The following is a 27,862-nucleotide window of genomic DNA, read 5'->3' as shown; positions in this document are numbered from 1 at the left end:
TCGAACAAATTTGGCCTCGGAATGCGAACGCTGGTTTGGAATTCGAACGCCCAGCATATATTTCTAGTGTGTGTGTGTGTGTGTGTGTGTGTGTGTGTGTGTGTGTGTGTGTGTGTGTGTGTGTGTGTGTGTGTGTGTGTGTGTGTGTGTGTACATTTCTCCTGGGCACCCAGGCGCTTTGTCATTCAGTTCGTTGTCGGAAGCAAGAGTAAAAACATTTCGTCTGATTTCCGCTGCTGATTTTATATCTTTGTATCTATTAGGTTGATGCATAATTCCGTAGAGTTTTAAATATAGGTTTGTTAAGTTTGTTTGTTTAGTGTTTTATTTATGAAATTCAGTTAAAAGTTTGGCATATTGACACCATTTTTCATCACTATACAGTAACAATGTGTGACAGGAACGATTGATGCTGTGCAATGGAAACTCGATGACAAGACAACAAAGAAACACCAAACGATCACTTTGTTTCGTTCATTAAGCACGCGCGGTATCCATGAACCCACCTTCTAGATCTTTCCCATGAAATGTAAAATGTCGAACGATAGTTGCTTGGTCTCATGACATCACACTAACTAGCCAATTCTCTGATTGTCTGGCTGGAATGGATTTTCGCGGATCAAACTGTTTAAACGTTCCTCATCAAAATCGGGTGGTCTTCCTATCTGTCTTCCATCATGCAACCCAAACTGATTCACTTTAAACCAGAAAAAATATTTCCTTGCTGTGCTTTCACCGACGGCATTAGTCTCGTACACTTCACAGATGTTCCTAGCCGCTACTGTCGCGCTTGAACCTCGGTTAAACTCGTACAGCAGAACATATTGAAAATGTTCTTTTTTTCTCGACCTAACACTCCATCTTCATCAGCGAAGAAATAAGAATAGTTTGTAACAATCTCGCTGACAACTTGTATTCCACAAGACAACACTCCAAGATAAACAGAGACAATGTAAAAACGGTAAACAAATGAACAGCAATGCAGTGTTGCCAGGTTAAATCAGAATTATGCCTCAAACCAATATTTTGTGTTATTTTCTTGTATTTTGTATTCGCCATGGTCCTAAAAAGTTCATTTTTATTCAAGAATTATTATTGTTTGTTAATATTTTACATTAAAATCAAGAGTGTTCATTGTTAAAATCATCCGAATTCGTGGGACCCAAGAACAAATTCATCCCATTTATATTATTTTCAAGGGAAAACTTTTCTTGGAACTCTGGACAAATTAAATTCGTGTTCCAAAGTAATACTGTATGCCGAATACAGATTGGAACAACGTACGAGATAATTATGACAATGATAATTACATGAATCCATTTGTACATCAATATATTTCACTGAACTTTTCTTGATTTTATTTAGATTATCTCGTAACTTGTTACGAAATCAATAACTATAATTTTAACAGTTATAAATACTATCTTCACAGTGATTGTGAATGAGAAATAACCGAAAAGGTTATTTTTTGGAAAATAATAATTAAAAACTTTGCCAGTTACGGTGATAGCTCAAAAGCTGTCTTTTTTGTTCATAATTTAGATATAGGCTAAACTTAGACCAGTGTTCCTTTTAAAGAAAATAAGCATCAGTAGTATCTAAGTTGATCAATAAAAAGAAAGAAAGAAAGTCATATTGCCACAAGACGTTCTTTTCCTTCATTTCCAATTCATTGCAATTCATATTTCATGTTAATTTTTATCATACTTAATCCACATTTTTGTACATTTTTGTAGAATTACGAAGTTTACATACATTTTTTTCCTTTGCTTCTCAAATCACTATCATACTTTTTAAAATAATATTCTTTTACTCCAGTTTACGAAGTATATCAATTTTTTTATATTTCATGCGACGTGTTAGTGTACCGTGTATTTAGAAGGGGAAATACTAATACATTTCCTAGTCGTAACTATATATAATAAAACTACGTGAACTGACTGACATAAAATAAAGGGGTACTTCCGGTTGACATGGAAAGTTGAAATTTGGCATAATTGTAGCTTTCCGGGACTAACGCACAGGAAAAGTACTGAAAGTGAATATTTTTAATTTTTAGATGGTCTAAAGGAGGGACGAAAAAGTTCTTCATGTCATTTATATTGTTTTTCTTAACATATAATTTCATGTTTTAGGTATTCGAAATTGGAATAAAAACTTCAAACTTGGTATGCTTGTATGTTTTCTATACGATTATTTAACAAAATCACTAAAAATAAAAATGTCCAACTTTAGAGTGGTTTTATAGGGAACTGAAAAATCTTTCCCATGTCATTTATATGGGACATCTTCTACACCCCAAAAAATGTTTAGAAACTTCCGGCAGAATCATAGCGATGAAATTTGGCATGATTGTAGCCTTCCGGTAGTATTCCACAGAAAAATTGCCAAAAAATGAATATTTTTAGTTTTTAAAGAGTCTAAAGGAGAAATGAAGAAGTTCCCTTGTTATTTAAAGGGGCGTTTTCTTGGGATACAAAAATCTTATCTCAAATAGGAAAAGAAACTTGAAATTTTCCAGATTTGTGGGTATAAGAGGTGCGAGGCCGTAGATCGAGCAAACGCGGGGGTCTAGCAAAACGCTAGCTAATCAAAGGCTAGTCTTTTGCTAAAGCTTCATTTCAAGTTCGTATGTAGTCCGTAGATTTCAATTTTTACTTTATTTGATTATCGTATTCAGTCTAAGTTTAACTGCTATATCCAATTCCTTTTTAAAAAAGAAAAAAATTAGTGAAGGGACTTACCATCTCTCCAATATGCTTTATTATCATAGAAGCAGACAACTTTCCTTTGTGACGATACTGCTCCCAGTATAGTAATGAAAATGGCGAGACCCGTTGACAGTCTCATTTTTATTTTCTGGAAAAAAGATATTCATGTTAAAGTATGCAGTTCTTTAATACTATGATAGACACGACGATTTAGAAAAAAGTAAAGAAGGAATTATTGCGGGAGATGTATGTAGGGAGAGCTTAAACTTGAGTCTTGATCTTTAATAATAGCTTATTTTTATATAGTCTATACACAAATATAAAAGTTTTAAGAATAATATTAAATAACTTTTAAAATAAATATTCATTTCAGACTTCAGTATAAAAACTAATTGTGTAATTGCTGTGACACAAAAGTAGGTTGTTCTTGTTTCCGCACTTTTTAAAATTACTTTCTGAAGTACTGTGGTATTGACAGTTTTAAAAATTAATTTTTATGGCATGTATTTTAAATATAATAAATAAGTGAAGTTTTCTCTATTTTTTGATGTAGCAAAGTATTGTTTAGTTTCTACTTGCAAGTTAGACTTACAAGTACTTGCAAGAATTTTCAAATAATTACATTGAAAAAATATTCGGACAATATTCATAAGGGAGAAGCTAAAACATTATCAATTAACTGTTATGTATGTCTTGCTCCTTTCAGTTTCTTTAAATTATAACATTATAGTACGCTAACATTTATATTTACATGAAATTAAAGATAGAAACTAACTGCAAGACTCTTCAGGAATACAGAGGCTGATTCACTTATATTGTCCGAATTTGAATGTGTCTCTTACCTATGAAATGCAGTGTTTCCACCACCCATTGTGTTCGATCTGCAGATCACCTTTACTGGCTATTGCCTGGCGTCGAAATTTCCATTGTAAGAGACTGAGTTGCAGCTCGACTATGCGTGTTGCATCCCACTCTTTACAGGCTTTCCACAAGTCAGAGACAGTACGGACACGATGATGGGACAAGCGCCGCTTGAGGAGTCCGAACCATAATAGTCTCTTAGGCTGGCATCTGGACTCCTGACAGGGATATTAAAGAAGAGAATTGCTGCAATTCCAGCTTCATGTTCCATACGGCGATATAATTCCACCGATGTCTTCGCAGTGTGACTGAATACCTTGTCTTGGTGCAGTTCAACCTAATTCAAGTCTTGTCCGTACAATAATGAGAGATTTCACATACTGACACATTTCAGTCAGCACAAGAGTCTGATAGTATGCAACATTGATTTTGACGCTTCGTTCCACCTTTCGGAGACGCAGTTTACCCTGGCCAAAATCATAAACCCGTTTGGGAAACGGTTCGCGTCGCTGCGGTAAACGCAGGACATTGTGCCGTATATTTCTGTATAATACGATTCACAGTGCATGACCTACATGAAAATTACGCACTTCACACATTTCTACAATGCGCGCAGCTGTGAACTTAGCGTCGGAAAGAGTCCCAGTGAACACCTTCGAGAATCTGTTTCAGTTTCGGTGGCATCAGACTACGCTCTACTACACTGCTCTATTGCGTGACTAACGATACATTGTTTCTTGCCTCATGGCAATCTCACGGCGATGAGTTGTGCATGCGCGATACAGTTGCACATTGAATTTGGCTCAATATAATTGAATCAACCTCTGTAACCCCCTGCTACTGTTTCCTTATGGATGTATAGTTATTTTTTAAACCTTAATTGCATATGAAAATGAACATAATTTGAAAAGTTAATTAGGTTATTAGGAAACAAGTAATTGTTCCATAACTGAAATTTTATCATATTTGCATTAATCAACATAATACGAAATAATTACTGTAATAGTATAACTAGTAGGAATTCATTAAATTAGAACCTGCTCCATGTTGAAGCCTTATTAATCGTTCGAAATCCATTCGAAATTTTCGAATACGTCCAAAATAAAGAGTTTGGGTTTACATAAAGACATATATAAAAAATTTCTGGGTGTATATATACAAGACAAGAAAGAGAGGTGTCCGACACAAAATAACTTTCAAATTCAGGAATTTCACTGTAAAAGGAATTTAATCTCAATTCCTTTCAAATTTATTTTTAGATTTGAATACATGAACCAATGTTTGATTCCTGTTACCACTTTAGAATTTTTTTCCCCAGGCGAAGCTTTTAAAATTCGAAGGCTTTTTCTTTTTTAATGAAATGCTAGCATCAATAACATATAGTAGGTTGCTAAGCACAATTTTATTATTTATTGATTTCCTTAGCAAGGTTCTTTCACTCAACTTCTATAAGATAAAGCACTACATGCTGGCGTAGTGGCTAGCGCGTGCGCTTCTCATGCATGTTTTCCTTGGTTCGATTCCCGGTGGTAGAGCGCAAAATTTATAATTTTACAATCATTCACTTTCATTAATTATCCGTTTCCTTTAGGTTAAAGATGATAAACGTGGAACGTTAAACTAAAGTTTCATTTCATTTTTGTCTCCGAGATAGGTATATGTTTCAATTCAACGCTGATCCTAAATTTTAGACAAGGTTCGAAATCTGATAGAAATACATGTAATTTGGATCCCACATTAAACTATAAATCCACTTTTTTTATAGCTTAGACAGCGATTCTTAAAGTTTTTTTCAAGTAAGGACCATTTTTATTGAAATGTTCTATGGGCTACAATATTCTTGTTCCCTTTGGAACACGTGTTAATATCTGCATATCTGTATTCTTAAAGTACTATTAATAAAATCTTCTGGATACGTGTTAATACCTGCATACCTGTATTTTTAAAGTACTATTAATAAAATCTTTTGAACACCTCTTAATGCCTGCATACATGTATTTTTAAAATACTATTAATAAAATCTTTTGGATACTTGTTAATACCTGCATACCTGTATTTTTAAAGTAATCTTTGTACACATATTAATACCTGCATACCTGTATTTTTAAAGTATTATTAATAAAATAATTTGGATATGTGTTAATACCTGCATACCTGTATTTTTAAAGTATCATTAATAAAATCTTTTGAACACGTATTAATACCTGCATTCCTGTATTTTTAAAGTACTATTAATAAAATCTTTTGGATACGTGTTAATACCTGCACATCTGTATTTTAAGGTACTATTAATAAAATTCTCTTAATTTTATTTTGGTGTTAATAGAAGAAATATATAATTGAACACTGTCAAAAATATTTTATAGAATGGACAGAATAACACAATTTATGGATGTCAGTCCTGGGAAAGAAAGCGGAAGACAATTGCTTGTGTAACTTCAGAGCTACAATGTATGAGAATTAATGAATTTATACTTTTTCTGGATTAATGTTTAATTTAAGAGGACCACAAGAGCAGCGGGACCATTTGTGGTACAGGTACGCAGACTACAGTTTGAGAAACCCTTGCCTTGACAATCAAGAGAGATCTCTAACTTCAAACAAGAATTTTAAGAATGATCTAAAAAAAAAAAAAAAAAATGCTCTTGGTTAATAATTAGTTTCTGGATCAGGGGATGCAAAATTTTGGATCAGGGCCCTAAATCGAGTTTTCATATTTTCTACGGAATAAGTACATCATACTAAGTGATATTTTGAGTTTGGCTACACTATATGTAGTTCTCCAGAAATAAGGCGCACAAAAAAATGTTTGATTGAAATATACTGGATCTTTTGATCCAAGAAAGGAACCAAGATTTTAGAGATCATCTAAAGCAACCCATAGGAAAACGGAGTAAAGTGCCGTAGAGCTAATCTTAAAGTAGAAAAAAAAATTGACATTAGATGATAAAGGTGACAAATGCGTTTTTTTGTCAATAAAATTACTTTTTGGCATATAAAACTCACAGAAATTACCACTTGTAAGTGTTCATTGTTAATGCTCAAAGAGGAATAATATACTTACGGATTTGTATACGTAAAAGCAAGCGTTAACTCAGCCAACTTCTTCTTGAAGCTTCTTTAGTAGTTTAATGGATGAGCTGTCTCGTGTTCTATCCACATTGTGTAATCACGATGCGATGCTTTCCGGTATTCTCACCTGATTCAATTTCTGTCGTGTTACGTGTGTTTATAATAGGAATAATTTACACTTTTGACGTAACACCCTCTTTTACCACTCGACCACTGCAGTTCGATGTCATTTTCAAGGTGACGTTGCTTTGTTCGTGTTTATGAACCGAAATCAACATAAATCATGTGCTAAACGCTCATTTTCAACTAGAGTGGTCAAGCCAAGTAATTCAAACACGTCTTTACAGAATCCTTACAAGGAAAAATGAGTCTCTGATCTGTTCTCTTTACTTATTAACATCCTATTTATTTAATTTTTTGTCTCAGTATGAGCTCACTTCTTTTTCTGTATCTTTCTGTGGTTTCCAAGTAGTGAAGTAATCTGAAGAATATAGGGAATACAGGGGATATTTGGATCACTGGGGAATGTAAATTACTTGAGTTTCTCAGAAATTACGTATACTGATTCGTTACTGGTAATTGACACTCTTTGGCTATAACAGTATCTATACTGGCTATAACAGTATAGCAGTAAATATGTAACTAATAATGGTATTTTCTCAAGCAATAGAGGGAAGTTATTGAAGGTAGTTTTTTTTTTTTTTTTTTTAACACTGCAACAATTTTATGGTTTCTTCTTAATTATGTGTAGCACCTTCTTAATTATGTGTTTTGTATTTTCAGTTGTAATTTTCGATACTGTGCTTCAGTTACTTTCTATTAAATGTTATGATTCTTATTGATTCTTTATTTACGCACAAACTACACAATTTTTTGGAAGTCACTGTTTGAGAAGTCGCATCGAAGAATCTATTTCTTTACGTTTACAAATGAATACATTTTTAAGATTTAAAATTAGGACGAACGATTTCATTTGTTTCAATAACCTTCGTTTTAATATATGAGGTACAGTGGCTCGGTGGTAAAGCGCGTGGGTCTCCTGGTCGATCCCCGACCAAGTAAGTTTCTGATGGACTCGAGCTGGTGAGTTTTCTTGGGTACTCCCATTTCCTCCCCCTTTTCGTTCCACCAATTCTTCCATCATTATTCACTTGCTTTAATCATCGTCTCCCTTAGCCTAACAGGCATAAACGTGGGACGTTAAACTCAATATTTCATTTCATTTTTTTTTTCATTTTAATATATTAGACTCTACATGAATGATGATCTCTATAGTTCAAAAGAAGCTGACACTTGATATTTGTTTCATCTTTGTTCATTATGTTATTCATGTGGGACTATTGATGATTCTAATCATTTCAAGGGAAATGGGGACCAATGTAGTTGTCATGTTTCTTTTGGTGAAGCTACCTTCTAGTAATTCTGTATCGCACCTTACATGTATACAAGACAAAAGGATGTTCCTATTATAATATGCAATAGTTGGCACTCCATTTTATAAAAAAAATGTTTCCGTTTCAAATAAGATTTTTCTTAGGTGACGTCCATTACCCCTGTCTCCCCTATATGTGTGTATAGGGAGGTCACAATATAATACTGGCCCGAAACAGCTTACTAAACATGCCTGCAGCTCTCACTCAAACACCTGGATGTTGTCACATGTCTCTAAATGTTCCATTCCCGCATGCTCACGTGTCTGTGCAAACTCCTCTCACATCCAATTGTCTGTCCCAATTTCTAATGATCTTTTTGCTGTTTAGATTATGTTTCTACGAAGTTTTTCTTCTTCTTCTAAACCGTTTTCTCACTTAGCTAGGGCCTGCTTTTCGGATTGCTGTCCTTTTTCTATCTTGTGTCATATCCGCTGTGACACCACACTGCACCATTTTATTCTTAACACAATCTCCCCACTTCTTTCTATATTATTTACTCGGTGAGCTTACGAAAATTACAGTTGCTCAGGACGTACTAATCAGACGATCACCAAACAAAAACGAATGTTTACAGGAGAGACTGAGGAACATGGAGAATATAAACTTTTGTGTCTAAATAAATATACAGGGTTGCAAACCAATAAATGAAATCACCAGAAAAACTACAGGAAATTACACTTTTAAAGGGCTGTATTTTGGAATTGCATAAAGTGGGGGCTTCATATGTTTTATGCTGAATACTATTGCTTGTAAAGAGTCTGCAGAAATATCCACAGCTATAATACTACTGGCACCGTAGATTTATGGGGGTGCGAAAATCGAAGTTTGTGATTTTGATGCCATTTTTGGGGCGTAATATATCTCAGGACGGCAAAGTGCAAAAAAATTGGCGCTTATGCCACAAAGTAATTCTATATGTGAATAAACTAGTGCAAAAAATCATGACTGATTGATATTACATGGAAAAAAAGTGAGGACATGGTAAAAACGCGAAGAAAGCACGTGCGTGACGATGGTCGTAGCCCGGAAAAATTAAATGTTTGGATATGTTTCATGCTAGATCTCAAAAACTATGCATGGTGCAGCAATTAGGCCCGCTTTTTGTTTGTGTTCAGTTGTGCAAAAGCTTGTTGCGTTATATAGGACAGACTAGTCCTTGGTTAGCTGGGGACTCCGCCCCTAGACCCCCGCGTTTGTTCGGCCTACGGCTCGAACCTCTAAAACCTACAATTCTACCAAATTTCAAGATTCTTCTCATATTTCAACTATCTAGAAGATAAGATTTTGTGTCACAAGAAAACACCTATTTAAATAACATGGGAATTTCTTCATCCCGCGAATAGATACCTTGAAAACTAAAAATATTAACTTTTGGCAATTTTTCTGTTGATTAGTTCCGGAAGTCTACAATTATGCGAAATTTCATCATTCTAATCCTGCCGGAAGTGCCTAAACATTTCGGGGAGTAGAAGATGTCCCATATAAATAACATTGGGAAGACTTTTCAGTTCCTCATAAAACTTCTCTACGTTTGAACTTTTTATTTTGGTGATTTACTTAAGTAACGCTAAACGTACAAGCATATCGAATTTCAAGTTTTCTCATTCCAATTCTAAGTATCTAAAATATTAGATTATAAATCCAAAAAAGTTCTCATTTAAATAACATAGAGAATTTCTTCATACCCCCTTCAGACCCCTTAAAAATTAAAAATATTAACTTTTGGCAATTTTCCTGTGGGTTAGTACTTGAAAGCTACAAACATGTTAAATTTCAACTTTCCATGTCAACCGGAAGCACCCATTTATTTTATGTCAGTTCATGTAGCTTTATATATAGTTAGGATAGATATACCACAACCTTTTGAACATATTAACTTCCGTAACTGGGATTGGATTTCAATGTCACTTTGCTGATACATGAAGTGCCTTAATACCGCGGTTCAGTTCGACGATGTGCGTCGTGGGAGCAAGGGGGAGCTAACCTCCTTACCATATAGACGTGTCATTGATCATGAAGCTAGAAAGATGAAACAAACGCCACTCGCAAGCTTCTGCACAACTGAACACAAACAAAAGCGGGCCTAATTGCTGCATCATGCATAGTTTTGAGATCTAGCATGAAACATATCCAAACATTTAAATTTTTCCGGTCTACGACCATCGTCACGCACGTGCTTTCTTATCATCTTTACCATTTCCTCACTTTTTTTTTATACATGTAATATCAGTCATGATTTTTTAGCAATAGTTTATTCACATACAGAACTACGTTGTGGCGTAAGCAGCAATTTCTAGCATTTTGCCCTCCTGAGATATAACGCCCCAAAAATGGCATCAAAATCACAAACTTCAACTTTCGGACCCCATAAATCTACGGTGCCAATAGTATCATAGCCGAGGATATTTCCACAGACTCTATACGTGCAAAAATATTCAGCACAAAACTTATGAACCCCTCACTTTATGCCATTCTAAAATACAGCCCCTTGAAAAGTGTAATTTTCTGTAGTTTTTCTGGTGATTTCATGTATTGGTTTGCAACCCTACATATTTATTTAGACACAAAAGTTTATATTATCCGTGTTTCTCGGTCTCTCCTGTAAACATTCGTTTTTGTTTGGTGTTCGTCTGATTCGTACGTCCTGAGCAACTGTAGTTTTCGTAAACGGTTACAAACGCAAAAATTGGCACTCCACCGACAACAAAGATGGTCGCCATTTAGGAACACTTGTACATACGAAAACGTAAATGACGTTATTGACCTTCGCATACACACGGTTCGTCACACTCAAATTTTTATAATTTTCTGAAATGGTCGAGCAACCATTTTCACCATTTTTGGACCACTTCAGATGGATTGACCCATAAAAAAAATAAACAACTCGCTACGCTAAATCCATTAAAAGGTATGGCTAGTCAAATGTAGCCCGTTCCATGTAAAGACGTATGGTCATCAGTGCATTAGGTATCACGTGTCATTACTTCTGACTTTCTGAACTTGAGAGTTCGCTACTTCTTAAAATCCACATATCGATAGTTTCTCAATTCTCTCATAATATGAAAAAATTGACTCATTATGCATGCAGACTAAGGAAGGTGATGGTAAAGAACGAAATGGTGGAATGAAGAAAGTGAGAGGAAATGGGAGAATACGAAAAAAGCCATGCAATGGAAGTTGTCCACCACAAGGCCCACTTGATGCGAGCTGGTATCAAGCCAAGGGCCGACACGCCAGAGATAGCGCTCTACTATGAGCTACCACGGCCCTTCAGGATGATAGGTCATCAGTTGTTAGTTGTCCAATTGAGAGTACGACTAGTCATTTGCGCTAACAATTCCGCTAAGCAGGTAAATATTTAAAAAAAAGAAGTAGTTTAAAACGTTAAAAAAAAGAAGCAACCTGTTTCTCTTTCGGTGTTCTTATTCACACCTTCACACGATACATTTTTATGCTTATGCTGACAAGAAATTGCCGTTCCACCCAAAAGAGAATTCAGTACATAACCAATTTGTTAAAATGTTATATAGGGTCAAAGGGAGCTTCTGGGAAGTAAGTTTTGTTTTTAACATGATTGAACAATACTTGTGATAAATTAAGAAAAGTGGTATTATCGGGAATTTCAAATAGAATAGACCTGTATTGCATACTAACAGAACCAATGTTTTATAACATTATGCTGAGAAAGGATAGGCTTAAGTGTATCGGCCCCTTCCCTACGCCACTGATGTGCAGCATGGATTTATGCATATATTTTGAATAGTACAGTTGAAATAAAATATACCAATTTTAATAACAGTTCTCACATTTCTGTCTACCGCACAGGCAGCTGTGTCTGCTATTTTAATAAATTCAATACAGTCAGTGGCTTTGCTAACTTTCGGAGGGGCTTTGCCTGGAAATGTGAAAATTCTGCTAGATATTTCATTTACATTACTATACTAAGTAAGATTTCGGGGGGGGGGAGGGCTTAAGCCCGGAAGCCACCCCCCTAAATACGCCACTGAATACAGTTCATTTTGTTCTTTTCTTTTGTACAAAGGGTCAACATTTATTGATTTTAAGTTTTTGTTTCCATGCTTCACTTCAAATCACAATAATCACTTTAACAATATTATAACACAACAAACCAAGAAATGGACTGTGTGTATTGACTTTCAGTGATCGTACGTCCTGACCACCCGGTAAAACAGTGCAGGAAAACACCCCCGACAATTTTTTTCAACGATTACATCATATAAACACACGGCATAAACAAATGCACGAGCTGGTCAGATAGGTAATACAAAATATAGTTGAACATCGATAACTCAACTTCCTTGATAACTCGAATTTTTTCATAGATAGGTAACACAAAATACGGTTGAACATCGATAACACAACTTCCTTGATAACTCGAATTTTTTCACAGGTAGGTAATACAAAATACAGTTGAATATCGATAACACAACTTCCTTGATAACTCGAATTTTTTCACAGATAGGTAATACAAAATACAGTTGAACATCGATAATTTAACTTCCTTGATAACTCGAATTTTTTCACAGATAGGTAATACAAAATACAGTTGAACATCGATAACAACTTCCTTGATAACTCGAATTTTTCCACAGATAAGTAATACAAAATACAGTTGAATATCGATAGCACAACTTCCTTGATAACTCGAATTTTTTCATAGATAGGTAATACAAAATACAGTTCAACATCGATAACTCAACTTCCTTGATAAGACAGATTTTTCCACAGATAGGTAATACAAAATACAGTTGAATATCGATAGCACAACTTCCTTGATAACTCGAATTTTTCACAGATAGGTAATACAAAATATAGTTGAACATCGATAACTCAAATTCCTTGATAAGTCGAATTTTAAAGGTTTAATAAACATATTTAAAAACCTCGGTATCTTGAACTTTCATATCTGCGAAGGTCTACAAATCGAAGTTTTCCTTTATAATTGAAATTTCTCTTGATGTGACCTCGATAGTTCGAAGCTATAGCTCTATGCTTTTATGTCATTGTCATTGTTGCTAGTCCTGTCGCTTTTGGTAATGTGTACTGTGACTATGTTTTACTCATGTCTAGTATTTCATTTTTACTGGTTATCTTATATAATTTAAGGACCTTTCACAACTTCCAATTATAGAAGTTGAACGAATAAAACTTCGTGTTATAGAGGTTATGTAGTTACTTCTCATGAGGAACGCGGAACCTCGATATTTCGAATTTTTGTTGTGGCCACCTTGACAACTCGAAACTTGATTACTCGAAAAACTCGATAACTCGAATTTTTATTGTGACCACCTTGACAATCGAAACTTGATTACTCGAAAAATTCGATAACTCGAATTTTTATGTATTTCCTTCACATTCGAGTTATTGAGGTCCCATTGTATACCATCGATGACAATATTCAATACCATAATTCAATTCTTAATTTTTTTTTAACTTTTCTCATTTATTAAGTCTGATTTTATATTGGTATCATTAACAAAGAATGATGGAGTTTTTGGAAGTCGATCTAGAACTATGTAATATTACAAGTACCATTCCGTTGTTTGTCTGGTAGGACTAAAGGGCATCTTGAAAAAACTGCAGTCATGATAACTGGTAGAGGAATTCAAAACCTAAATTTTCCATTGCTAGCAGAGAACGCTAACCGTTTTCTTCTGCTGATTTAGTATTTTATCTTCACACGACTCAAAAGTACAATTACACAATCGATTATATATAATTCCATTTGAGTAACTGTTAATATCAAATCATATATTAATTGCCACCATATTGGAAGTCGTGAAAGAGTTATTCGTTTACCTTGATTTGTAATGAACAGTCCGAGCCAAGGCGGAAGAATACAGTGGGCCTGTGTAAATTGTTTACACAGCAAGTAATAGGTAATAATTAGTTTTCCTGCTGTTGCGAAGTGTGGTTCTAATTTGCATTCTTAGAATAAGTGACGTCAAACTTACAAACTTTTTAAAAACAGATTTCCTGCATATAGTTTATTTGCTTTACATATAAATATTCCTAATACTGCATATACACATAGTTTTGATGTTTGAAATATCTAAAAGGATTTATTTTTAGTCATTAGAAATATCGAAACAGTTATCATACTGAAAGCATCTTTTCAAAATACGATAAGTTGAAACACATAAACAAACTTTGAAAGAATATATAAACACATAGTCGTATAATTCAACACTGAAAGGTACAGTTTTGTTCAAAAAATCTTGGGCATTTACCTTGTTTTATTCGGGACAATTCTGTGAACTGTATGTAGAAAATTGTAATCTTTGACTCAAAGAACTATCTCAATTGGCTGAAGGAATTCCACATTTGATCGATTTAATTCCAACTATAAATAAGAATACAGGTGTTTTCAAAAAACGTGTCTTCCCACTTTGCCTAATTCCATTTTGTCTAACCCTTTATCAGTTGTTAATCACAGATAATAATCATATCCGCCATTTTAGGTGAAATGCCAGTTCCGATTTTGGTAATTCCCATTACACTTAACGAACTTATTAGGAAGGAATAACCCCCCTATATAGAAGATCTGACAGTGTTTCCATACTTATACATAAATAAGTGACAGAAACGTACACTCATGTCCAAAATGATTGTCGCATATCTATAACTGTCTTCTTGTAAGAATATAATTTGTTAATGATTTTGCAGGGTACTTTTAATACTGATACTATGTGTATGATCGGGAAATGTATATTTGTGGTTTAATTTCATGGGAAAAGAATTATAAATACGAAAATTAGAATGAGTAAAACAGAATGTTGCTAAATGGACAAGAAAGTTTTATTGTTCTTATTTACTACTCTTTGACATGAAATTTACCACACACGTTTTTGCCGATTATACACATACTAACATTGTAAGAAATACCGGGCGAATTCGTTATCAAACTATATTCCTACAACATATTTATAGACATACTATATTCCTATGTGGCAAATTTTGTATGTGACAACGTATGTGGCAAATTTCACGTCACAAAAGCAGTAAATAAGAACAACAAAACGAAAATAAAACTTCCATGTTTATTTAGCAACATTTTGTTTTACTCATTCTAATTTTCGTATTTATAATTCTTTTCCTATGAAATTTACCAGAAATATATATTTCCCGATTATACACATAGTATCAGTATGAAAAGTACAATGCAAAATCATTATTACATTATATTCTTACAAGAGGACAGTTATAGATATGCGACAATTATTTTGGATATGAGTGTATATTAGCCAACTCCAACTGTTATGTATGTTTATTACTCTTACAAAGTTTAAATTTACTGGATTAAGATTGATTGTCGCATTGCGGTAGTTGATAATTTATGGAGTGGTCGAGAAACTTGATGTAAAAAATAAAAACATATGCGCTTTAAAAAATATTGAAGCATTAACAATTTAAGAGTATAGAGTCCTTGAATAAAGATCAATTAAAAAGGAAAATTCAACCAGGTGGTTTAAAAAAATACGATTTATAACTTCAAACTTCCTCTTATGCAACAATTTTGTTGTTGTGGGTTATCATTTTTTTTTTCAACCACACACCGCTCAGTTCATGTAAAACAGTGGCTCCCAACCAAATTCCTATCCCGACCCCCATTTTATCACATCCTCTTGCCAGCGACTTTCTTATAATTTCTGGTTTGTAATAAGGTTGTGCGGGATTTTTAATACACCTATTGCGGAGATCTCATGATATCCATCTATTTCTATAATAGTAGAATTCATTTCTTGTATATTTAGTAGATATAGTAACTTCCCGAAAAGCGAATGGATTAAAACCAAAAAAAAAAAAAAATGAAATTAAATTAAATCTTTAAGTTTTACGTCCCACGGTTATGCCGGTTAGACTAAAGGAGACAATGATGATGAGTGATGAATGAAATGGTGGAATGAAGAAAGTGGGAGAACCCCGAGAAAACCCACACACACGGTGTTTGCCCACCACAAAGTTCATTCAGCGGGGCTGGGATCGAACCCGGGACCCCAAGCACTAGAGGTGAATGCTCTACCACTGAGCCACCACGGCCCGGATTAGAACCAAATTTGGTCAGTTCATTCATATTACAAATATCGAATCCAATCCGTCATACTGCTTCTAAATGGAGGCAGTTTGAAAATTTTAAAACTTCATAACTCTCTTAAGTTTTAGTCATATGATAAAAAAAAGTTAAGTGATTTCTAATTTTGGTTAAAAAAAAAGTTGGACAATTGTTGAAAAAGTTATTGAGTATTTTAATTTTCGAGAAGCCGCCACTTTGAGTTACCTCGTATTGTTATGAATTTGATACATTGTTGTGTATGTATTCAGTTATAACCAAAATCTGTTAAAAGCAACTTGTTTTTCTTTCATGATAAGCATTAAAACAAAGACAAGAAATCGCTTATCAGTTGAAAATGACTTGCGTCATGAAGATTGAGCCGGACATTGCTGCACTAGTGAAATCACATCATGCTCAGATATCATTAGCTTTCAATTTTAATTATATTTCTATTATGCAGGTTTTGTTGCACTTGTATTTTTCTGGTATTTCAATACGCAGTTCTCATTAATTTCATATCGTACGTACTTCTTTTATTTAAATTCATTTTTAAACAACTCTGCACTTGTTGAAAATGTTTAGTAGAGCTATTTTTTGTTGTTCTTAACAGTATGTATAAAAATATGGAATCTAATCATATTTATCTCTTCCGCTCATCTTCGCGATACCCCAGGTTAAGAAACCCTGATATAGAACATAAACTGGTCACAGCCGGGGCTTCAAGTTTCTCCTATTCAAGATTCGCCTAATACTTTCTAGCTGTGTAAACGTCAATCATAGCGATGACAAAGAATCACTTTTCTTGTTAGGTGAAAACTGATTTTTTTTTTTTCAAAAACTTCGTCTCAAAAACTAATTCCTCTCATTAATAGTTAGCATTTCCTGTCGAAATTATTTTCGTGCTTTATTAAATAGTCCAGTATGTAAGGGGGGAAATTTGACAAGCCCAGCAAAAATTAGCAGCTTAATTGAACTTGCAGGAGAGTTTCCTTTCGTCAAGTATCGTAATTTCTTAAAAGGAAGTCCCCGAACATCCCTCACCCAATATGGCTGCCATATCCAATTTGGCGCCACCGTCTATAGAATAATCATATTTTCCTTGATTTTACGATCTTGGACTCAGAACAAAATATTTTGTGAATAAAATTTCCTTTGTTTGATATTTAATTCATTTCTGTAGGTCAGGTACATAAAGTTACAATTATAAGAGTAGGCTTGTGTCTTGTACCTGTACTTCTTTCAAGCGTATTTTTCTGATTTCCTTGGGGAATTGTACTAAAGGTTTTGAAAATTTAATTAGCAAAATAGCCCGTAGAGAAAAAAGTTATTTAAGCAAAATTCAGTTTTTTATAAACGATAGAAATAATTTATAGTACATAAAAGACACAAAAATTAACCCATTCCTGGCATGAGCACTGTTGGGATGGAACAAACGATACGGTTAGGTTGAATCAAGGGCGCCGATCCTGGGGGGCCAGGGGGCCCGGTTCCCCCAAAGCTCATGTGGGCCCCTATTGTATTTATGAATATACAGTATTTGGTATAATTTGAGTGCAATTTGTCTTAAAATCTTCATATATATACCTTCTGCATCTGAATGGGCCCCTCCCCCCAAATTTACAGAGAAATCGGCGCCCTTGGGTTGAATCAGATCCACCGCTGCTTCAGATGAAAAAAGTAAAAAAAAAAAAAAAAAGTCATTGAAACAACGAATTATAAGGAGAGTGTTTATATTTTAGTACCTTAGGTTTCATATAATAAACTCTGCTTCTTTCAGAACAAGAAAGGTATCTATTAACTGGAAAACTAAAAACAAAAAGAAAGAAGGAACTTCAAAATATTCATAAATGTAACATATAATTCGAGGGTAGTTCAACACTAAGATAATGCCAACATGTCACTTTCATCCGGTTGTTTTATGATTCCCAATTTTTGTTTCAATTAATGCACATGTCTGAGTAAACTAATCTCGAACATGAACAGTTGGACTAAGTACATGAGAGTTTTACATTTGCAATACACCAACTTCAGAAAGGAATTTAGTGCTGGAATGTCCAAACAAGAAATTGGGTAGCATTCTTCATTTTCTCTTTCGATCCTTAATCAATTAATGAAGTAACTTGTTCAAATCAAGTTTGCTCCTAATGGTACACCTTCAATACGTGTGGTCTGCTCGCATTTGCTCTTATGCGTAAAACTGAGGGATGAGTGATTGGTGTGAAATAAGTCTTAGACCCCTATATTGTGAAATATTTACAGGAAGCCAGTGCGTCACCATCATGCGATGCATGAAAGTGTAATTGGAAATGTTATCACACTTTTACTATTGTGCTGCCAAAATGTCTTGAGCCGTGGCAAAAATGCGAACTAAAGCTCACACCCTCACACACCCACGCGTTGAGCCAATAAGGGTCCAGCTGGTGCTAAACGAGAGAAAGCGAGTGGAATTCCTTCAGCCGATAGCAGCGCTTGCAACGGAAGACTAGGGATCAAGTCAATGTGGTATATTTATAGTTCTTCAGGATTTCTTGAATATACTTACAACCTGTCTCTCTCTCGAGTAGTTTCTAACATTTTTTTTCTTTTCCTTTCTAGAACAGACAAAGCCGTGTCACGACCAGAAAAGTTCATGTAAAAACAGTATCACATTATCCGTGTTTCCCCTGTTTCCTGTGTTCCGGGTTTCATCCGTGTTTCATGTATTTAATCATTTTGGCTGGTTGATTAAATCTGCCTTCTTTATGAAAAAGTTTTAAAAATCAGAACAATATTCTTGAAGGAAACAGATGCAAGATTTAAGCGACACAAGCCTACTTTATCAATGGACACAGCCCTACGATAACAATGGAGACAGAACGACTAATCGAACGGAAGCATGACACTCCAAAATAAATAACAAAGCAGGGAATCCACACTCGAATACAAGGTGGTCCAAAAGTAGGCATACAGTAGGGTCTACCGTACTGATCAACTCATTACATTTTGTATCATATCTTATCATTCCTTCAGGTACACTTAGTTTCTTTATTATTTGTTCTTAATGCATTTTTACTTATATCTTAAGCTTGGGATAGCCGAAATAAATAGACCTATAAGCTAGAATGTTATACTTGATCAATGCAGGGGTGTATACCTATTTTTGGGCCACCCTGTATATTCAGATTTGTAGATTTTTTGAAACAGGAGCAAGCAGAAAATGAAATGACAATGTATGAACTCCAGATGGGACACGTCGTTAAATCAAGGAAACTAAAGTACTATCGCCTTAATCGACTTATTGTGGAACTCAAAAGAAGGTTGAATCACAAGAAATAGACATAATATACAGTATTTTCATATATATATATATATATATATATATATATATATATATATATATATATATATATATATATATATATATATATATATATATATATATATATATATATATATATATATAAACTCATTAACTACAGATTTTTGTGCCATTTCTTGTCAGTACTACCAATATAATTTCGCATTAGGCAAATCTTCAAAGGTGAATCTTGAATTATAGATTCGCCTACACTTTCTCTTGAGTTATAACCTCCGTAAATTTCATTGTCTGAGATTATTAGGCGAATCTTGAATAGGTGAAAGTTGAAGTCACCGTTAGAGCATGTAGTTGACGCCACCAATATGCGTCACCTAACATAACTGTTTGATCTCTTAAATGTTTGTTACTAGTTTCTTTTCACTTTCTACTATAGGAGAAAAGGAATAGTGAACTCTCGAGTTAACAGATTTAACCCGTTCCGTAACGCTGTTTGCGAACCGAAATATTAGTAAAACAAAATTACTTTTCCCATTGAAATTAATGTAGATACAATTAATCCGTATTAGCCACATAAATGTTCCTATTTTCATTTTTCCTTTATTTTTAAAGTGTTTTCTGTGATGAAGAATATAGAATAAAATAGCATTGTTCTTTTTAAGATAAATAAATAACATTGAATTTTAAAAAGGCACCGTGAGGGCTAAAAACACAAAAATGCAAAAATATAACAAAAAGTGGTTTTGTTCACTTCAAACACGCAAAAGTAAAACTGAGTACGTGGAATTCTGGGTATGTGTGCGTTCATGCAAAGAAATATTGTTCGTAAGCCAGCGCAGCGGCGCAAATCTCTCTTCAACATTGGGGGTCGATGCACAAGTTCGTGCGGTTCTTACATTTTATATTTTATTTTTATTCCGCTGTTCTGTTAATTCAAATACAAATTCAACATAGACATAACATTAACATATTCTACGAGTGTAACAATATATTGCATACATTTTACTGTCACTCACATTAACTCATGATCACTCAGTGATGTATTCACCTCCACTATCTACGACCTTCTGCCAACGTTCAGGCAGTAGTTCAGCGGAAAAGATAAAATTGTTCCCGCAGATGGAATCGTTGATGGAAATAATCACTTTTCTCAACTTGACATTCCATATTATTTTGTCTGAAATATATACAATAATACGTTTACAATCAAGAAAACCTGTGTTTCAAAACACACAAACTCCAGACTACGGTAAAACAACGGAATAACGATAAACAATCTCTTCACGCCGCATTGTTGCTTACCCAAAAGAAAATCGCACGAACTTAAGCATCGACCCAATATATACGTATATTATGCGATGTTCAAAATATTTATGAAGTTGAAAAATAATGCTGTTGAGGATCAGGGAAGCAGAGTTGTCTTCAACACTTTGAGGCGGGCAAATTTGAGGCTTATTCTGGGGGGACATCAATTTCATCTCACTTTGCTTTGCGACAATCGGGACAATCGGACAGAAATCATCACGTTTCTCCCCCCCCCAAAAAAAAAACACACTTCAAATCGGATTATTAAGGAGGACAGTCCCCTCCAGTTCCAAGATTGAAGGAAAATGTCCCCCTCATCTCCCCCTGGATTTGCGCCAGTGAGCCAGAAAAAACTTTTAGGTAAACCAACTTTTTCGCAACCGAGGATTTAGTTACCCTTCGGTCCACTGTATAGTAATCGTGAAAAAGTACATAAGAAAGTTCAACGAAATTACGTCTTTCATAGCATCTACATGCGGAAAAACTTAGTTTTTAATGTTGGGGTCAGTCAGTTCACCCGTCCCTACGTTTGTACACTTGCTTTGTGGATATACCATTCAGACCAAATTTTAAGTTTTTCATGAAATTTTCCCTTTTTTTTAAAAAAAAATATCTCCACTTCCGAAAGTAATGATACTTTATTAGTGTGAAATTTAAGTCTGCGAATTCATTGAAAACGGTTCTAACGATTTTGTTTATATGTATATGAAATTAAAAATGTATTTTTTTTGCCTTGTTTCCATGTTTTTTTTTTTTTTTTGTTTGTTTGTTTGAAGCAAAATTATATCATAGTATATGTACAAAATACAAAAATGTAAAATACTAATAATAATAGAAGAGTTGACTCCTTTCACCTTGTGATCTCTAGTATCTAGTTGTCTAGTTGATTACAGTTGTTTAGTAATCTAGTTGATTTGTCTAGTTGCCAGTCCAATCATACAGTCTAAGGTTTTATTGCGTAAAATAACGTGTACTAAGGAAAATACGCGAGATCTCTTGTGGCTATATTGATAGCGTACACGCCTTTAGCGCGAAAGACACGGGTTCGATTCCAGGTGGAAGTTTATATGGTTCAGATCCCAGGTCAAGCTGTAAGTCCACGTTTCATATAGACTCGCTGCTGAAAGGGACGCTAAACTCAAATCAAACCAAACTGATGATGAATGCGGCGAAGTAGCTCGCACAACATACTGCCGATAGTTTGTATAGTGACAGATTATTGATTCATTTTCGTGTATCTTCGGAAACATAATAGTGGATAATTTCTTGATTTTTATATAGGTTATTAGGTATCCCAATTATCATATCAGAGGTTTCAAAAAATACGTAGTTAAGAGAAGCTTGAAACTCAACCCAGATGTCTCTGGTTCGTAACCACTGTCCCTAATTCCAGTTCGAGGGCTAAAGGCTTCTTTAAAGGAACTATTTCTGTCAGGCCCTTCCAATCTAATATGAATATTGCACATAGTACAAAAGGGTCAAGCAATTCTATCTGCAAGTTCGTATCAATAAATTAAGAAGACAAACGTTAGAGATCTGATAATGGTTTTCCAAAGTATGCAGGAGCTTATTGCAAGTACAATTAGTTAAATATTTATTTTAAATATTTAACTGTTTGCTTAGATTGATGTAATTAATAGTGTAGGCTACAAAAATAAAACATAATTTTAATATACACGCATGCACAACTTTAAAAAAATATAATGCATAAGCACGTTTTTTTCTTTTTTTCATATCAGTGGATGCAGGAAAATAAAAATGGCAACAGCGTTTAGACCACATCTCACGTTATGGATCAATACTACAACAGCATTGTGTGAATGAATACCACCATTAGAAATATTATTTCATATTTTCCCTTCGCACTTACCTACCAGTTAACAAATGAATCCTAACTTTTTATCCTTTTTTTAAAACGAAAAGAAATATATATTTAAAAAAATTATGGAGCCAGACATAAGATCCTGAAAATAAGCTAAAATAGAAAGATATTTATTAAATGACAAAAAACAAGATGTCACCCCGTCACTTCGTTGCGATTTTGTTCCTGTTTTTTCTTCCCATGTTGCCTTGTTGTCACTACGTAACGGTGACGTCAGTCTTCGCGGAGCAACAGGAGAACTTACCATGATAGGAGGTAAATCGCATGACACATCCTCTTTTTGCAGTAAAAACACAATAAAAAAATATACATACCAGAAATCCTGATTCAGAAAAAAAGTTTAAAATTGTTTATAAAATTTTAGGAATTCGGTTTGTTTTTATTGTTATCATTAATTATTATAGAAATCCTTCCCCATTTTTTATACATGTATTTTAAATTGAAGTTTTCTTTTCTGGAATCTCGCTCATAATTTAAAGGTACGGGAAAACATAATAGATGAAGAGGTACACAATTTCATCTTTTAGACTTAAAAAATGCAACTCTTCAGTTTTCAACAGTAACGTAATTTCTAGTGTTAAAAGGAATTTGTTTCTACATATAGAGAAGATATATCTTCAATGGACAGTTTAAAATTCTAATTCTAATATCTTACATATTTTTTTAAAGTGTGTTTAGAAGAAGAGTTTACTTACTTCACATTTCTTATATATAAACAAGTGTGTCATGTCTAGGCAACAATCAAGCACTAGTTCGGATCGGATATTGGTTATAACTAAATATTACTAAATATTTGATAATTATTACTCAGTATCACAGTGAAATATTGCTATACTGATCAGTATTAGTTCTACGAAGTATCCAACTTCCGAAGAATAATTTTTGGATACTCACGTCTCGACAACTAAACGGTAAAAATTATAGTAGCAGGCAAGTAAACATTTTTACCTATAATTTCAGTTGTGGTAGCTGAATGTCGGGATAATATCTGTACTTTGAAATCAGTGCTATTCAACCGGGGGTACGCGTACAGCTTGAGGTAAGCGAAGATGTTTCTGGCGTTACGTAATACTAAAATAAGCATATTTTCAATATTTATTGAATGATCACAGTTGAAGAAAATTTTGAAATTTCTTAATGAATGTTAATTTTTTTTTCGAATGTGCAGTTTATGCCCCTGTAAACAGTCTTTTGATTGGCACACTGATTGTCCTATTATTGGATCTATATTTGTCCCCCTTTTTAATAAACAGAACATTAAGTTAAATAAGTTCATTTCGATTTAATTTCTTTTAAACAGCTTCAGGGGTACACAATTGGATGGCGAACTGTGTCTAGGGGTACGCGAGAAAAAAAAATGGTTGAATAGCACTGCTTTAAGTTATGCGCAAAATTTTATATCCCTCAACTTAATGGAAAAATTCCAAACTTCACAAAGTAGCAATTAACGATACACATTTTTCTTTTCTTGCAAACAGCAGTTTTTTTTTTTTTTTTTTTTTTTTTTTTTTTAGTGTGTAGGGCACTTCCATACTCAAGTACAGTGATTCTCAGCCTTTTTTGACTCACGACTCACTTTACTGAACGTCCAGAACGTAGCGACCAGGGGCGACTCAAGGACCGACTTCTCAGGGGGGGCGGTGGGTTGTCTTACTGCTACTTTTAAGGGCTCCAAACTTTGGGATGGGTTTTATTTATATATATAAAATAAGAAAGTTTCCTCTTCTGGTGGAACGATCACCCCGATCGCTCCCCTGGATCCGCCCCTGGTAGCGACACTTGTTTGATATTTTTATTATAATAATAATAATAATAATAATAATAATAATAATAATAATAATAATAATAATAATAATAATAATAATAATAATAATAATAATATCTATTATAATAGTAAAACCTATTAGTTTTTATAATGACTCTATATAGCACTGAGCATTATTCCTGCTGCTGGAGGTGTTGACTGGTATGGTCTGTCAGGAATTTAACTTATTATTGTAAAAATTCTTCATGATCTTTACTTTCTAAAATTTCGGGACACACCTTAGGGGGCTGCGTGAACACCAGTGTATCGCGACACATCGTCTGAGAACCACTACTCAGATACACGATTTATTATATTAGAACTTATTTTTTAGAGTAAGAAGAAGTAATGGTGATCTATTGCTTCTCTACTACATAAAACAAACTTACCGTGCTCTATAGCCTACTAAGGATTTTAGCTAGTTAAAAACCATAATCTCTAATGTACCGCGTGATCTCTAATTAGCACTCTTGAATCACTTGTCGCAGTTTATTTTCTAAATCGAAGTTCTCTTTCTGCTAATTAAGTGTGTCGAATTCAGCCATCAACATCGGTAAATCGGTACTTTTGGTTCACAGGAATCGAACTTAGGGATACCAAAATCAGAAAACTATTCGTCGAGATGTCAAAGATCTAAGGATATCAACCTTGTCGATGTAGTAACCAATATGTTGGTTGCAAAAGTATTTATTAGGAAGTTCGATACCTGCCTAAGCAGAGCTCAAATACTTATTTCCAGTATTATGTAAAAAAGGGGATCGGAGTATTTTTCTTCGTTAACGTTCTGTTTCAACTCTGAAGCTATACGAGACGTGGATCCTAAGGAAGAGTTTAATAACATACGAGCCTTTTTATACGGGCAACTCGACCTCGATTCCTAGTGGAAGCTCATGTGATACGGATCGCACGTTAAATTGTAGACCCACACCTCATATAGCCTCGGTGCTGAAAGGAACGCTAAACTCCAAATCAATCACTCAACCAATTACATATAATACGAATCAGGCATATGTGATCTTCCGGAGAATCGAATCTAAATCGCGCTCAAAGATGTCGAAATAGTATCTTTATCAGAATTTTTCACGTTTCTTCTACTTTATTCAGGTAAACGTACGCCAAGTCAACCACCACCAGAGTTAATGTTTAGCATTCTTGCTTCGTAATCGACAAATTCTGGCTTCAGACCCGACTAGCTACATTACCTATTCCACCGGAAGCTCTCTTGTAACTAAACGGTTAGCTTACGTGCCTTTGGCGTGGGTTCGATTTCCGGCGAAAGCTCACGTGGTTCGGATTCCACGTTAAGCTGTAGATCCGCATCTCATATGCCTAGTTGCTGAAAGGGACAATAAATTCAAAATCAAACCCATTCCACCGGACAAATTCCAGAATGGTGCCTTTAAGTATACACTTGATCAACTGCTTTCTTTGTTTTATGTCGTTAATTGTGAGTACTTGTAGGGAAAATCGATCTGAAAGTTCGTTAAGTAAATAGTGAAACATATATTGAAACAGGAAGTACCATGTTGTTTCTTTCATTCCTCACTTCCGTCTTCAATTCTGAAGAAAATTATAACTAATAAAATGTATTTATATACGAACATAGTTTATTTCTGTCACTAGTTTCCACCCTCTTTCTTGGCCCGCAGGCAGTGTTCCTGTTTTTTTAAATGAAATTTCCCTTGATTGACTCAAAATTATCCCTTTTCTTCAAAATTATCCCTTTTCTTACCAAATTTTCACTAGTTTGCTGAGTGTCCAATGCCTGTGATAGAAGTTATATGATCGGATTAATTTAGCTATATTAAAGGAAATGTCAAATACATTTGTTTTGTTCATTGGCTTTCTGCTTCTATTATTTTTACTTTTTCATTCACATTTTTGTTGTTGTTGTTTTTACAAAAAATACAAAAACACTCAGTTAACAATGAGTGCAAATTATGCTACTCTGAACACACACACACAAACGTACATATACACTATTGTATTGGTTATTAGTGAAGAACAAAGAAAAACGTAAGCATTTATATTGGTCAATCATTTAGTGCCAGAACTTCCCTGGATATTTACGTTTTATCGAAAAAAAATCCCCTTTACTCTTTTTACTAAATTTACTTATGAAATTTCCCGAGATTAGGCAAATTTCCCTCGAAATACGAATACCGCCCACAGGTCAAGAATCATTGCTCCAAGGGTTACTTTAGTGACATCTTCGTGAGAAAAGGACTTTCTTTGTAAATTTTAAATTAGGAATATGGTGTACAAAACAAATTATTGAGGGAGTTCATTGTAAAGCTACAAGATAACAGCTTGTTTGAATGTGGGTTAATGGTAACAAAAGGATATAAGTGAAAGTATACTCTTTGTTATTAAAGCTATGTTTATAATGTAGCATCTGTAATTAGGGATTAACCAACTTCAAAGTTACTTTTCTCACGTAGCAAAAATGCACTTACCACAATGTACGCCTCGAACTTTACATCTTTTTGATTGTGATCATTGTAATTACATACAAAGCGCTGTCACACATCTGTGGTTATTTATAGCATCAATGAGGAAATTCTTTGGTTTAAGTTTTCATAAAATCCTGTGAACATAATCTATTTTAGACTTCCAAATTACTCGCATTGATACGAATAACGATTAGAAGACATACGGTAGAACGACTGTATCTATCCATCTCTCGACCAGGGATGGCCTTTTTCGAAAAATCTGTTTTTCAATTTTCGGAAATTTCATTTTTCGTTTTTTGGTTTTTCGCTTTTTCGAAAAATTTTTCGTTTTTCGTTTTTTCGAAAAAAATTTCGTTTTTCGTTTTCCGATTTTTTTTGTTTTTCGTTTTTCGTTTTCGAAAAAATGTGGCCATCCCTACTCTCGACAGGCATAAGAGCGAAAATAGTAAGATATAGCGTTTTGTGATATGGATTCAGTCTCCCAAGACATTTCCTTTCTTAATTAATCCTCTCTTTATTCAAACCGGAAGTGGTCAAAATCAACTATTTCTGGTTCCAACGTTGATCATGTAACTAGGGTTGAGAAGTTTTGAAAATGGAAATACCGGACACGTATTTCCTGGAGTACGTATACTTTTAAGATTGTGGCTTCATCGCTCTGTAAAAAATGTGAAGAACCTGAAAGGGTTACTTCACATAAACTTGAGCGATTCAGAGTTTAAATTCAGTAACTTTAGTTGCTTTCAAAACTTAATAAACTTACTTATTCCAACTTTGGTTGAGTCGACACATGTAGTTTTTTTTTTTTTTTTTTTAGTCTACCATTAATAATACATCGAATTTAAAACAGAAAAGCAAATATAATTGGCGATATAATTATGGCATGCACAAAATATACTTGAAAAATAAGTCTTATCGCTCTTCAAATATGCTAGATTTAGCCAAAAAAAAAAAAAGGCCAAATTGGCGTCA

The 27,862-nt window shown here is 34.2% G+C and overlaps 1 protein-coding gene across 1 annotated transcript in view; it reads right to left on the bottom strand.

Moving 5' to 3' along the window:
- LOC145667906 (putative chitinase 10) overlaps nt 1-27,862 on the bottom strand; it is a 50,451-nt gene that overhangs the window by 5,156 nt on the left and 17,433 nt on the right. The window contains exons 5-6 of the mRNA XM_081735333.1: nt 6,637-6,665; nt 2,745-2,859 (exon numbers count right to left, since the gene is read on the bottom strand). Coding sequence (XP_081591459.1) covers nt 2,745-2,859; nt 6,637-6,665 — 144 coding nt within the window. The remainder of the gene's footprint in view (nt 1-2,744; nt 2,860-6,636; nt 6,666-27,862) is intronic.

Source organism: Thermobia domestica, chromosome 13 (genome assembly GCF_964235325.1).
Source record: "Thermobia domestica chromosome 13, izTheDome1.hap1.1, whole genome shotgun sequence".
Taxonomy (NCBI): domain Eukaryota; kingdom Metazoa; phylum Arthropoda; class Insecta; order Zygentoma; family Lepismatidae; genus Thermobia; species Thermobia domestica.
The sequence above is the reverse complement of the archived record's forward strand: the minus strand, read 5'-3'. Positions and strand labels throughout refer to the sequence as shown.